The sequence below is a fragment of the Haemaphysalis longicornis genome, unplaced genomic scaffold (genome assembly GCF_048455015.1).
Source record: "Haemaphysalis longicornis isolate Haplotype H1 unplaced genomic scaffold, Haemaphysalis longicornis Haplotype H1 scaffold_1, whole genome shotgun sequence".
Classification (NCBI taxonomy): Eukaryota; Metazoa; Arthropoda; class Arachnida; order Ixodida; family Ixodidae; genus Haemaphysalis; species Haemaphysalis longicornis.
The window spans coordinates 286,721,961-286,737,152 of NW_027526203.1; the positions used below are offsets into that span (position 1 = coordinate 286,721,961).

General features: G+C 45.9%; 1 protein-coding gene across 1 annotated transcript in view; it reads left to right on the forward strand.

The window, feature by feature from the left end:
• The window catches only part of Jarid2 (Jumonji, AT rich interactive domain 2), a 128,374-nt gene that overhangs the window by 15,739 nt on the left and 97,443 nt on the right, over positions 1-15,192 (forward strand). Inside the window, exons 5-12 of the mRNA XM_077679379.1 lie at positions 245-3,256; positions 3,850-3,920; positions 6,584-6,665; positions 6,941-7,066; positions 7,644-7,847; positions 12,718-12,801; positions 13,005-13,097; positions 13,928-14,046. Of these exons, the coding sequence (XP_077535505.1) occupies positions 245-3,256; positions 3,850-3,920; positions 6,584-6,665; positions 6,941-7,066; positions 7,644-7,847; positions 12,718-12,801; positions 13,005-13,097; positions 13,928-14,046 (3,791 nt within the window). The remainder of the gene's footprint in view (positions 1-244; positions 3,257-3,849; positions 3,921-6,583; positions 6,666-6,940; positions 7,067-7,643; positions 7,848-12,717; positions 12,802-13,004; positions 13,098-13,927; positions 14,047-15,192) is intronic.

The following is a 15,192-nucleotide window of genomic DNA, read 5'->3' on the forward strand; positions in this document are numbered from 1 at the left end:
TAAATGCTCCTTTGCAATCCTATGCTGAATGCCCTTTGCATTTCATGATGTCACAAAATGCAACGCTACGGTGCAACGCTACCTGTTTTCACTCTTTTGGCATTCCCTGTTTAATAAGCAGCAGCTATACCACTCTAATCTACCAATATAGGCTAACTCGCTTTTAGTGCCCCTCCAATGCTCGTGCTTGGCTTATCCGAAAAGCAATCAACTGTTTCTGTCCGTTTTTCCCCTAACCCAATAGCAGAAAATGGACAAGCGGAGGAGTGTACCTGAAAAATTGAAAGAAGCCTACAGCCGACTTGCGAGCACTTCGAGGAACCATGACAGAGCAAGGGTCAACCTGACAGCACTGCAAGAAAAGTACAAGCAGCGGAGGATCGCGCAGCAGTGTGCAGCACCCAGGAAGCACTCGGCTCGCACTGTAGCTGGAGGGCACACTCTGAGGTCGCGGGCTACACAGGAGGCTGTCCAGCCACCTGTGAGGCGAGCAGTGAAAGCAGTGCCTGTGAAGCCCAAAGAGCAGCTGTGCAACACCACCGTGAGTCGGCACCCTGCTGTTACCAAAGAAGAAGACATGGCAGCCAAGAAGCGGCTGGTGCTCAAAAAGCAGCTGAGTGTGCAGCTGACACGCCTCCACCCCCGCATTGCTGCCAGCCTGCGGTTGCCTGTCGCAGCATCCGCAGGGTCGGGAGTGGTGACACGGCAGCGCTCGGTGGGGATCACACCACATTTGCGCAAGGCCAAAATGGTTCCCCCAATTGTCGACTACGAGTCGGAGAGTGAGAAGGACTCATCTCCCTTGTCGCCACCCATGTCTCCCGTAGTCACTGTCCGGCCAAAGCCTCGGACTACCGGCGGCAAGTCCTTTAATGCGGCTCACAAGCAGAGGGCTAGGGCTAGGGTTACTATCCCAGTGAGAGCAAAGACGAAGCCAGCATCATCGGTGCTCGCTCGAAAATTGCTGAGCCGAGCCACAACCAGAATGAGGCCTCGATCGGCCGCTCGCAAAGCCGCCAGGTGCGCAGCGTTCAGGCGCAAGACACGCAGCCTGGGCCCTGTCAAGGAGTACCCCCTGGTTCTGGCTTTGCCAACCAAGCGCGGGTCCGGCCGCTTTAGTGCAACTGCCAAGAAGAAAGCGGAAGAGCTGGCAGTGGTTAAGCCTGCTCAATCTAAGGTGCCTTTGGTGAGACGTGTCGAGCCACTTCCAGTGTTACCGAAAACCAGCTCAGCCGCAGCGCAGCAGAAGATTAAGAAAACTGAATTGCCAGTGCGAAACAACAGTGCAGCAAAGCGAGTGTCCCGGAGGGTTTCATCTGAAGGGGGAAAGGACGTGCGAACCTTACGGCGGAGGTGTGATGCTACAGTCCTGCAGACGAAGCGTCAACCCCGCAAGATTTCCCTTGGATCTATTGATAAAGTGCGAAAATCAGCTGTTGCAAAAAGACGACGAACAGAGGGTTGTACAAGCAGTTCTGTGCATAGTCGCCTGTTCTCCGACAGCGATGACGAACCTCTTATTAAAGTGGCTGGGCGACTGTCTGAGAAGAAGGTTGTGTCTGCAACCGAAAAAGATCTAAGTTTAAGGCAACATCACTCTGATTCTATGCAAAGAACACTTTGCTCAACATCACCACTTCCTGCACCGCTTTCTCGCAAAAAGGCTACTTCCGCAAAAGACAAAAATAAGCTTCACGGAAGTGATAAGTCAAAGCTGTTTAAGGCTAGCCTAGCATCTGAGCGCTTCTCAGAACCATCACCCTCATCCCTTTCAGAGACGATTGCTGACGCTGCTGGAGACCCGCTTGATACTCGAGCCGATTTCGACGATCTAGAATCTATGTCGGGAGGTGTGGAGGCCCTGGATGCCCTTGCTGGGGAAATTTCTCAGGTGATGTCATGTCGTTTGAGCTTTGGCAGTGCACAGGAAATCCAGAGCTTAATGACGAGCGAGTTTTCTGGGGCCTTTGATGAGAATGTTACTGGCACCATGCTTCTAGGCACCCGAGATGGCCGATCAGCATCATTTGAAGGAGGCCTTAATCTTTTGAAGCGTGATGACACACCGTGTAAAATAGATGCCTCAACAAGCACGAGTGATGAAGGGATAGCTTTGCTTGCCATTTCAACGCCCGAACAGCGCGTGGCAACACCCGAGGAGGAAGCATCTGTTGCAACACCGATGGGCATTGGGGATGTGGATGGGCCGAGCAGTGCTGCTGAGCTTCAGACCTTGTCAACAACTATCAGGAGGTTATCATTTGCAGAACCAGGAACGAACTGTGTAGCTGTAGAGAGGACCGACTTGGAAACACTGAAATCGCCACCTTCATCACCAAAATCAAAATCTGCAGTGTCACCAGTGCAGCGGGCTGTCTCTCCTCCGGTGTTAGCGACAAGGCCAGATACAAGAGCAGGTGGCGCGAGCCAGACCTCATCACCGGAAAGCAGACCGGACCCGTCATTAGAGATCAGTGCAAAGTCGGCTTCTAAACCGGCGCACGTTGCAGCCCCTGCACACATGCCCAATACGAGGCTTGTGGCAGCAAAAGGTACGGCAGAAGCGAAACTAGCTCTTGTGTCTAGTGCAGCAAAGCAAAGTGCTGTTGCGGCACAGGTGCAGAGGCACGGTTCTCTCAATCCGACCCTTGGCTCTCGGGCAAGTGCTGCAAGGGCTCCCAAAGCCCATCCTTCCAAAGCTGCTCCCTCCCCCAAGGTGGCTCCGGCCCCCAAGGCAGCTGCTCTTCCCAGAGCTTCTCCCTCCATTGATGCTGCTGCCTCCCCCAATGCAACTCCTGTCCCCAGGGCAGCTGCCACCTCCAAGGCGGCTCCCACCCCTAAAGCGGCTCCCATCCCTAAAGGGGCTCCTACCCCTAAGGTGGCACCTGTCCCTAAAGTGGCTCCCATACACAGGGCGGCTACCCTCTCCAAGGCGGCTGCTCTGCCCAGGATGACTCCCCTCCCCAGGGTGACTTCTTTCTCAAAGGTGGCTTCCTTCTCCAAGGTGACTTCCCTCCATAGAGCTGGGCCTGCTAAGCGGGCCAAACTGTCATCAGATGAGCCCAGGCGCCCCAAGTTGACTCCTCTGGACAGCAAGAAGTTCCCTAGTGAGAGTGACCCAGCATGCCTCGTGGCTGCACCTACCTACAGGCCAACAGCGGAGGAAATGCGAGATCCAATTGGCTATATTTCCAAGATACGACCAGAGGCAGAGAAGTTTGGCATCTGCAGAATTGTCTTGCCACCATCCTTTCAGGTATTCGATTTCATTATTGCATGGCTACCCTAGAATGGTTGCGTATTTTCAAGGTATACAATGCAGAGATGACTGCTGCTTACCAAAAGCATGAAATATGTTGGAATGAATTTAATGCAAGCATTTGAACAAGGGCATCACAGTTCACATTTTGTTAGGGGGGTTTCTGGTTTGGTCTGATGGATGGTGACATCATTCTACATTATCAAAAAATGGCCACGCAGATGTGGCCTACATTGATGAATGTTGCTTTTATTTAATTTCGCAATGAATAGGTAAGTGCATTCTCTGGTCTTGTTGTTGAACAAAATAAACCATAGCATGCAAGCTTCAGTCAACATTTTAATGTCAGTGAGTGAGCGGTTCACAAGAAGTAGGGGTTGAAGTGGCTGCAGTATTGTCGCAGTTCCCTGAGTTACAGTGTGCTGATTGCTAGACATCATTTGCAAAAGAACCCCTGTAAAAGGTGCGAAATTTTAATTTCATTGTATGTAAAATGCGTGTCATTGCCTTCTGAAATAATGTTTTAGATATTTGGTGGTTTTACAATTGGTTTCTTATTTGTGACCAATCTGTGTGCATTTTCCTTTCAGCCTGAATGCAAGGTGTTTGATGATATGCGATTCACAGCATATAATCAGTATATTCACAAAATGCTTTCAAGGTAAATACCTGATGCCTTCTCCTCTTTTGTAACAACACTGAGAGCTAGGAGCTTTTGTGCAATGTTCATGTTACTGGTGTGAGAACTCAGTCAAGCAACTGCTTTTCAACCAGAAGTTTGCACTCTCAAACTTTTCTCTTACCGTATATCAAGAGGTAGTCAATTTCTCAGACCAGCAAAATACTAGGTGCAATGAAATATCCTTGTGCAGACTGAGAATTGGTCACACGTGCTATCCTCTCACACCTCTTAAAACACTTTAGGAGTGGGCTTGACTTTTAGTGGGATTTATACCATCACGTTGGCAATTCCCATTGCAAAGATCAGGGGTGCAACAGCTGCTCTAATTGCGCCATTGAGATACAATTTCATATTTTTTAGCTAACCTGCGCCAAAAACCATGAAATTCGTTTAAATTGCACCAAAACGCTCGTGTAGGTGCAAAATTTCTCAGTTTCGCTAACTCTAGCGAAGAAAAAAAAAAACGCATTGGCAAGCTGAAGTTTGTACATCGTCCAATCCAATCCTGTTGCACAGACAGCCCTTCTTGCACAGTCCATAGCTTCTGCCACGGCCGCTGGATGAAAGGTGCGCTCTCCAGTGGCTGTGCCTCTGCCGGCTATGCCTCTTTTAGTTCACTGTACTTATGCCAAAACTTAGGTCTCTCAAAAAAAGTGGCGTGGCTTCAGTTTTGGCATAGGGAAAAGGGGAGAGGCGTAATAGTGGGTACAAGAGCGACGCGATTTCTGTCGCTCTTGTTGCTTGGCATTGATTTTGCCGCACAACAAGAGCGATTGGTCTTGACCAATTTTTGTCACCATTGTTGCTCTTGATGCGGAAGGAGGAAGCGAAATTTCCTGACGTCATATCCTGCCAAAGCACGAACGCTCAAATCGACATCAGAGATGGCTATAGCACGTTGGCCGAAAGTGGCTGCCAAGATCTCGTTCTCGGTAGAAATGCGGATCAGCATAATCAAAAAGAATGCCATCCTTTATGACAAGGGTCGCATACCGTAAATTACAAAAATATAAACTTCAACCTCCGCAATGTCGAAACAAATTCCTGTGAAGCCCCGATCTAAGTGACAGACAGTAACAAGAAAAACAACAAAAAAAAACATTGCCTCCGTCACTCATGTTGTGAGAAAGGGTGAACACCGAGGGTGGCTGTTGCTCCAGTCACAAGTGTGAACGGGCCTTAAGCATCTTCGGCTATCTGCTCGGAAGCACGTGTGGCATAGCGCTGTTGGTGCTGCTGTAAACGTACTGCACGCAGTTAGTGGGTGACAACAGAAATGTGGAGTTTGCTGTTGCCTCCTTGTGCATGACCGCCAAGTGCACCGCAGAGGCATGGAGTGCGTGTCGCATGCAGAATCGAAAGCAGCTTGCCGTATCCATGCTTGCAGTCACGAGCGGATCGGATGGGAGTAATTCTCCCACGGCGAACGCACTGGTACAGTACCTACGAGTGCCTCGTCTTGACGGCAGGAGCTTTGTAGGTGACTCGCTGCACGAAACTAGCGAGCGATTGGAAGCTTTAAGCACACTCTTTTAATAGCTTGGTGAGCTCGAAAATGTCTGAGGGAAAGCATTGATGTCATACCAACAATGTCTGCTTTAATCATGAATCCGCTGATAGTTTGCTACTGGTGGTATTGAAAAAAAAATTTTGTATCTAGTGTAGCCAGATGCTGCTCAAGTGGAAGAGCTATTTGTTATTCAATCAGGTTATGGCTGGCCATTTATAAGGGCACTTTGGAGTACAAGTAAAAGTATCGTTGGCAGTTTTTATACCCCCCTCTCTCTCTCTCTCTCTCTTTTTGTTGCTTGATCTGGTAAATACTTTAAGCATCTCTCTCTCTCTCTCTCTCTCTCTCTCTCTCTCTCTCTCTCTCTCTCTCTCTCTCTCTCTCTGTGTGTGTGTGTGTGTGTGTGTGTTGCTTGATCTGGTAAATACTTTAAGCATTAGATGAACCTGTTTTGCAGATTGACACAAATATCCCACGCCTTGCATCTTTCTGCAGAACTGTTGGTCAGGTTTGCGGGACCTTGTCCACTGACACTAAAGCGTGAACCAATTTTAAATGGTTTGCACATCTTTTGTAGTAAACTGCTCCAAATTTGGGGGTTGGTTCTCCAAAATGAGGGTATCTTTTTCCCGTAGCCTGCTCCCAACTCGGATTTTCGTGCTCCAAAACTAAGATTTTCTTGCTCCAAAAATTGCTCCACATTTAATTTGGGCTGTTGCACCACTGAAAGATTCATGCCACTGCATCATGACTGAACAAGTTCCAACTGAGCGGTGTCCTATGCAACCATAATTTTCCTAACAATGGCACACAGGAGTGTGAAGTCGTCACGTTTTTTGATGCTAAGGCTGATGTGCCTAGCTTTTATATTTGTTTGGCCTGCCACTTCATAGTGTGAATTTGCGCTTTGCAGCCAATATGCCAAGAATTGCGCACAACCTGCCACACTATTATTTTGCCTCCAAGAATGCTGATGTTTTTACAGTGGCAATAAGAAGGTTGTGCCCGGCCAGGGTTATAACTTAATTGTAATTGCACCTGCAGTTTAGGTGTGTTTGTGCACCTTGTGACTTAACAACACGAGTGTCAGAAAATAAAATGCCCACTGATTTACTCATTGTTTTTGTCATAGGTGGGGACCCAATGTACAGCATACAGCCTGCATCAAACGGTGCTTCACTAAACAAGGCATCACTGATGACCAGCCACCTCTGGTGAACCTTTTTTTTCTTCTAAGTTGGTTTTTGTTTAACATGAGTTCAGTTCATTTTATTACCTACTCACTCTATTCGACCACGAAAGGTGCTGTCAAGCCTGAAAGCTCTGTATCTGGATTTTGGTTAATTTGATGTGCTGCTTGTTTTTACCGAATTGTGTTGCCTTGTCAGAGGCAGATTAGCTGAAGTCAGTTTTTCAAATTTTCTGATGCCTTCCAACTGGCTTAGTTGCAGAAGCTGGGTGATAAAAGAGGGTTCTCTCGCATTTTCAGATTGGTGGCATAGAGCTGGATTTGTCTTATCTGTACCGCACAGTGCAGAACTTTGGTGGCATACAGCAAGTGATGGAAAAAAAGAAGTGGCACAGGGTAGCCGACGCTATGCACATTCCAAGAGCGGTGAGTGCTGCCTACAATCACTGCTACCTACAAGGCTTGGGGAAACAAGGATGCCGTGGGCCTCAGGCTGCCTTGTCTGATACGCTTGGAGCAACAGTGCTCTAGCATAACGAAATGAAATGTAGCTGTGGTGACAAAAATGGAATCTGCATCGAAGCTGTAGAATGATTTGTTCTGGAGGTCATGCTGATGGCTTTATTGAAGCATTGAACTGTTTGCAATTCTCACTCGTAGCTGGTTGGTTAGAGCTTGCATTTTTCCAAATTCAGCAACAACAACAAGAAAAGGTAAGACACTGTTGAAGCCTATGCAAGCCCTGACCAAACAGAACATATGCCTGAGCTTTTTTATTTATTGTTAATATGCTGCTTCGAGTAGCATCTTTCTGCGAGTGTCTTTCACCTGCTGGAATTGGAGAAACCTTTCTACGTTGGCTGTGATTTTGCTGGCGAGTTATTGCCGAGACGAAGTTACCTGGCATATTGTGTAATGCTGTTGGTGTTTTGTGGCAGTGTCTCATGTGCCCAGTGATTGATAAGTGATGTGCTGCTCCTGCTCCTTTGGGTGGGGGCCACAGGCCCAGGACAGGGTGTCGAAAGTGGACGATGCGTACTGCAAGTTTGTCCTTCCCTACGACCTCCTGTCGGCCGATGAGAAGAAGGCCATTGAGCAGGAAGTGCTGGCAGACCGGCAGCGGCAGCTGGCTTCCGAGAGTGAACCATCGTCAACCTCAACAGATGATGATGAGGAAGAGCAGTTTACCAACGAATGCGTTGCAAAGGTGAGTGGCAACAGCGCTTGCAGGCACCTTGGCTGGGGGCAGCTGCTGCTGCTGCTACCGCCTCCGCCAGTAGCTTCATGCATTTCGTGATCTAATCAACCCGCATCACAACAAAGTCATTAGGAAGGGCCAGGTTGATCATAGATTGTCTAGCAAAGAATTAAAAATAAACAAAAAATGTGCTATTTATAATGGAAACAGAGCTCTAAAAAAAAAGAGGAAGACCCAGCACAGTGACCCCTATTATTTGTTCTCTGGCAAGTTAAGTATGCTGAACAAGGAGGTGCAGAAATGGAGGACACTTGCATATTTAAAAATTGCATTCCAGATTTGGTGAGGGCAGCGTGCCCTTATCATGCACCCACTTTAGTTGTTGCACTTCACCCACAATTCTGTCTTGGCTGTTCTCCTCCTCCTCTTCTTCCTCCCCCCTTTTTTCCTCCTTCTCTTCCACCTTTCTTCCTTTTTTTCTTTTTTGTGCATTTTTGCTAGGCATTAACTGGTACTGCTCTGGCTTTTAATAAATGAGGTAAAGACGTGGGCTTAGACCATTTCAAACGATCTCCAATGCCTGTGGAGAGGACACGGAAAATGTTCCAAGAGAGATCTTTTGATTTCAAGAGAAGTAATCTCCAGGTAGTTTGCAAAACAAACTAGATGTATGAGTAATGAAAACGGTTGCTTGACTGGGCCACCGTAGGGCGGTTGGCACATTTGGTTTTGTTCGAGTGATGTTCACTTGCTTTCTCCTCTTAAGGGGGGGAACACTGCTCTTAAAACAGCTTCCTTTAATTGTTAAGTAAATTCTCTGAAACTTGTCAGTCTTGCTTCTTTTTTCCTACTGATTTCAAATATGGCATTATTTTTTGAGACAGTCAATTAGTTACCAAGATAATTAGAGATAATTAGCCATTTTTGGAGGAACAATAGACAAAACAGCATTGGTCATGAAACTGTAATCTTTATATTTTCCAATTCTATAAACCCTGGCGAGTGCAATAAGGGAATCGGTTTCTTGATGCATTGCTTGGAACTAGTTTTACAGATCATTAAACTTTGGTGGCACCAGTGGCAAGGAACTAGTTCGAATGCCCATTTCAAACACCAAAGTTTAATGAGCTGTAAAATTAGTTCCAAGCGATGAATCAAAAAACCAATTCTCTTATTGCATTCACCAGGGTCTGTAGTATTGGACAATATAAAGATTACAGTTTCATGACCAATGCTGTTTTGTCTATTGTTCCTCCGAAAATGGCTAATTATTTGTAATTATCTTGGTAACTAATTGACTTACTAAAAAAATAATGCCATATTTGAAATCAGGGGGGGGAGGGAAAGCAGCAAGGCTGGCAAGTTTCACAGAGTTTACTTGAAAATTAAAAGAAATTGTTTTGCGAGCCATGTCCCTCCTCCCTTAGCATCCTGCATCTTCCTGCAACAGTAAAAGTCACTGCAGACAAAAGAGAAATGCCATCTGTCTTTTAAGGTGGCTTTGATGCTAGCCTGAGTATTAACATGGAGCGCATCTTTCAGTACATGCTGAGCATCCTGGCGACGGGCCGCGCATGTGCAGTAAGAACAAGAGAGTTCGTGTCCAGTCTTGATATGGAAAGACCATTGCTCGGGGTATGAGCATTTTGATTTGGGCCATCACCATGTTAGGTGCTCGTTTTTGCTGCCATCATCTCACTTCATCTCTGGGTAGGATGAAAACAGTGTACGTCATTACAGTATTTTACATTACATTATTCCGTCAAAAAAAAAAAAAGAATTCTCCTGGAACGTTCAGGAGGGCCTGCCCAAGCGATGCTGCATGCTTGTCCTGTCTTGGTGACGAAGTTTAAATATGGTAGCACGAACGGGTGCAACATGCGGCAGTGACCCATATCAAAGTGCTCGCACCCCGAGCGATGGTCTTTTCATACCAAGATTGGACATGAACTGTCCTTATTCCTACTGCACATGCACGGCCCGTCGCCAGGATGTGTGGCATGTACTGAAAGACACATGCTCAGTATTTGAATGTCTTGATTAACAGTATATAGTAGAATTGCTTGGGTACTGTGCTGTCTCTGGTGAAGCCTTTTCCTCGCTATTGAGAAAACTGTAAGGTGGAGTTACTCATCTGCGAATACTGTATGCTAAGCTCTTTGCAGAGTTTTTGAGTTGTACACAAAGCTAAAGCATTCATTTTGTATCTGTTGTTTGTGGCTGGTTTGTATTTGCTGTGTTTATACCAGCACATTTGGTACAGCTTTTGTTTTTAAAAGCTCACAAGAGTTGTTTTATGCATGTATGTTTCCTGTTTAACACCCTACTATGTGGGTGATTGTGAACAAAATGTGCCTGCATGGGTTGTTTGCCTGTTGTTCAACATTTTCTAACCCATAATACCAATGCTTCCGCATGAAATTTACAACTTTGTTTTTTTCTGTTCGGATTTGGGACAGATAGAGATAGTGGAATGGATAAAATTTTCACCGTGTGTTTATTGGGTTTATTGGTGGACACTGATGAAGGGATAGCAGCGGTAGCCAGTTCTCTAGTTAACAAAACTCTGGTACTCAAAATTTTATTTACAGAAGTTGGAGTGTTGGGCCGCAGTGGGAAAGGTGTAGGTCATACAGAAGAACCATTATTCAGTTACTTGTTTAGAATTGTGACATAAGAATTATGAGCTGCTAGTTCTGAGAAGTTGTATTTGCAAATTTAAACTAATTGGGTTCACCCCTGCTTGCATTTGCTCTGCTCACATATTGCAGCCACGCAAAAAAATTGCAAAAAATTTGCAATGAGGGCAAAGGCAAACTGCAGGGGAAGGAAAGAGAAAAGTGAAGCATGTCAAGTGCTTGTTGAGTCGTGTAATTTTCAATGTTGAAGAAAAATGCCTACCGCGGCGCTTCCTTTTATTTGGCAGGAAGTAAAAGACATATTTCAATACTAAAGCTAAACACAGCCAACATTAAGGTCTCCTGGACGGTCTTAAAGGCGCCATGAAGACAAAATACAACATAGTTCAGTTTGAAAGAACGAGCCTTTGGTAACTCACTGAGCTGTATTCCAGCCAAAAAAAAATGTTTTTTTAACCGAAATAATAAAAACTTTCAAATTTCGTGCCACAGTGACAACATATCGACAGAAGTGACACAGTGCAGGCCAGCATTTATATGTTGACTGCACGTTAGCATTCAAACAGAACTAGAGGCTCCACTACAATTGTCCAGTCATGCTCCTTGTCAGTGGCTTTTGTCGGCTGCCACCAATGGAGCAAAGAAGTCCTTGTGACATCACAGAGACCCAGCCGGAAAGTTGCTGGGGAGTCTCCGCTACTTCTCTGTTTTCCTTATTATCTCCATTATTTGTTTGAAGGTCGCGATAAAATTGGCATTGTTATCGGCACAAAACACTTTTTAATGAATTAACCTTGTATTTTGTCATCATGGCCTTTTTGAATTACATCAACATTCAAAACAATGCCAAACCTTTCTACTAATGTAACATCCAGTCAGGACATGGCTAGTTTCTTCCAGATTATATTGCCGGCTCTCTCTATTGTATGAAGTTTGTTAAAGGTCTTTAATACCCACTGGTAAGGCTGTAAGCTCTCATAGTCTGCATTGACACTGGGCCTTCATAGCAGGTGATGGGGTTTCAGTCACAGTTGGAAAACCACACTTGCACGTAGCATGATTAAGGAACACAGAACAGTTGTGTACTCTGGGGAACTGGGGGCGGTCGTGCACCACGAGCACAGCAAACTGGTGCCCCAGGGGATGGCGCTGGGTGAATGGTAGTGTGGAAGTTACGGGACCATGGCACTTCACTAGAGTATACAATAAAAAGGGGCTCACTCTTCACCCGAGCAAAGGAAATGTATCGAGCGAATTGGCTTCAATCTTTGTGCTGGCATGGCCTGTTACTGCATGGATGGGAGTGGGACATGAGCTCAGCTGCACACAATATGTGAGCAAAATATCTGCTGTTGCAGGTGGGACAAAGCACCAGTATTTATTGCGCTGTTATAGTAAACTCAGCGTTGGGTGTAGTAGCCACTCGCAAGGTTGCCACCTGCCTGGTTTTTGACCGGCCCCACTGGTTTTTTGGACACTGGGCCAGTTGCCGATCCGTACATAGCATTGACCATAATCGGCCATTTTTTTGGGGGGGGCATCGTGCCGTGATTATTTTTTTGTGCATACTAATGTAAGAGTCAATTCAGCAACTACGACAGTAAATGTGTGTTGACAAGCTGAGCAGAGGAAATACACGGGTGAGCAAGCTCTGTAAGATGGAGGGGGAAAGGGGAGGAGCAACACAACGAAATGCCACCGCTGCGGTTCAAATGCAAAGAGCTTTTGATGGTCGAAGTACTATGTGCGGCTACTTTTCAGTGTAGCACATTCAGAGGAATAACCAAAACCTCAGTCACTTTCTGTCCAAACATTATGCTGGTTTCTCTCTAAGAAAACACTACAATAATGGCATTGCGGGTCAAAAAACATGGCGATTTCTTTTTTTAATTCTACACCCCCCAAAGGGCCGGGGGTTTTTATTTTTTTTCTCCCCCTCAGGGGAAGGTGGCAACCCTAGTCACTCTTTTTGTCATGTGTGGGCTCAGTAGTGCTTATTGTGGGCCAGATTTAGTGTGGAAAGGTGATGCTAAACCCCTGCCTCTGTTTTGCAGGACATTTGTTCTTTTTTTGTGCTATTGGTATGATTCAGCCTTATGATGTAAAATTTTTAGTTTCTGTATGTTGTACTTCCATACCTGCCGCATGCAAAGCATGAAACATTTCTTGCGGTCTGTTTCTCACACCTTTTTTTGAACGGCTTACCTTATGTTGTGTTTGTTTACTCTTGCTTTGTGAAGGTATCGAGGCTCTTTGCCGGTCGTGCTTCGCATGGACGCATGAGGCAACCGCCAGCATGGACCGACCAAAGCAACACACGCAAGGCACTCCGACTTCTCTCACATGTTGCTCTCGCTGATAACGTGTGTCTATATGTATATATAAAAACACGCATACTGCTTCTAGTTTGGTACATTGCTTCCAAGTTGCTCTCAAAAGCATACAGCTTGTGCTTAGAATCAGCACTGCTGGGAGTAAATGCAAAGTGCTGCTGAGGGTCGTGACTTTGCATCTAACGCTTTTTCAGGGCCGCTCCATGTCGTTGAGTGTCTTCTCCAGGGTGGCTCGCAACACCATGTCAATGTGGTACAAACAGGAACCATCGACGGACGAAGTGGAGGTGCGTGAGCAGCATACTGCCTGTTGCACTGTACATACCGTGTTTACTCGATTATAAGCACCCCCTTTTCTTCACGATCGGGAAGCCCCAATTGAAGGGGGTGCTTAGATTCAAAAAACCTCAATTACCCCCCTTCCCTCCTCCTCTCCTGACACTTTCTTTCGCGGCCGTATCTCGACGAGACGGCGCTAGGAATGTCTTATTTGGCAAAGATTCATTGAAAAATAGATACAGACAGTGAATCCACCGCTTATGGCTGACACTCAGTCACATTCACTACCTTTCGATGGCGCTGTACCGGTAGGGCCGCCGCTCTCACTATCCCGCAGTAGAATCATCTTCTGTTGCATTAAAGATTAAAGTACTTTGTAATTGAAAATTTCATAAATGACAACGTCTACTGGGGCCCGCTTCCACGCGTCCTAAATCCACGTTGCGATGGTTGCTTGTAAAAGAGGGGCCTTAGATTCACATGCAAATTTTTTTTAATTCTTTTTCCCAAGAGTAGGAGAGGGTGCTTAGAATCGCAAAAATACGGTATCTCCACCTCAAGTGTGTCACCCGGTGTCGATCTTACTGCCTCACATAGTAAACGTACCATCAAGCATGAATGGTTGTGCTGCGATTGCAGTACCTTTTGGGGTTTGAAAATGCTTCATAGGCAACTGTTTGTAAAGTCCGCACATTTGAGCCATGCCTGTGTTCTGTGTAAGGACCTTTGGTTCTTATGGGGCATGGGGGGGGGGTCTGTCCAAAGAATATTTTTGTTTCATTACATGCTTGTTTTCTAGCTTAATTTCCAACCATACTCTTCTGCTTTGCCCTTGCAGAGGGACTACTGGAACCTAGTTATAGATCAGCGGCGCCACGTTTGTGTTCATGCTGGAAACATTGACAGCAGCGTCCATGGCAGTGGTTTCCCCACCAATCGTCTTGTTCCATTGTCCAAGTAAGTTTTGCACTGTTGGAACCATGCTTTGTAGCGTATCAGGTGCTTCACATGGAATCATGGCTGGATGAGCAATGTAACCTCAGGTGCAAACTGCGAGAAAATCGCCTATTTTTAAATCTACAATCTAAAGCGCCTACAATTAGTGTTGCTATATGTTTCAAAATTTGCATGTCGCGTGCGGCGTTGTCCCGATGAAAATGTGTACGATGTTGAGAGCTCCTGCTAAAGGCAGGAACTCTGCTAGACTACTAGAAATGGAAGTCTGAGGCATGTCCATTGCGTACTGTGTCTGAGACACAGTGCTGTCTACCCCTTCAAAGGCTGGAGCTCTCATCTGTTTCGAGCTTTCATTCATGTCACTTGCAAAAGTGTCGGCGTAGATTGAACCTTTGGTGGCATACTCGTGGCATGTCAAAATATTTTGCCACCTTGGTCTTCTTCATACCTGATGGGATGGATTTTAGCACAACCACCTCTTGTGGAAATGTCTTGCGCTTTTGCTTCCTGTTAGGCCCACTCATTTGCCACATATCACACATGTATATCACGATAAAAAATACAATAGGCACTGCAAAAATCAAACTTCTGACTTCTAAGAAAGAAAACTGCGGCTCCTTTGCTTTCACCACAACTGAATCACCATGTACAAGTTTCGCAGCATTATCAATTGTGGGTGGGCAGGCACATGCCATGTTTCTTGCTGGTGTGTGCTGGGTGCAGCAAGACAACAAAAGTGGGAATGCCTGGGGCAAGCATTGCAGGAGCAGTGTGCCGTGCACATGGCACACCATCCAGTTTAGCTCACATTGCTGGAGAACATGTGCCGGGAGTTTTGAACTGCTTAATACACTCGCCATATTATGCATTACAGTTGAACCCCTTTATAAGAGACGCATACTGGGGAGCAGTCTCTGTCTCTTATACGAGATGTCTCTTATAAGCAGGGAACCATGTTTTCACTTACTAATCAGATCCTAGTTCAGTGTTGGCATCGTATGACTAAAATAAGCTCAAAAGAATGCTACAGCAGGTTGAAAAAGGCTCATTCTAATTTATGTTTGGCCCCCAAAATTTATGAAACAGTTCTGAATCTTTGTTTGCTTTATGACTGTATTTACACTGTATATTTTACAACCGATTCTG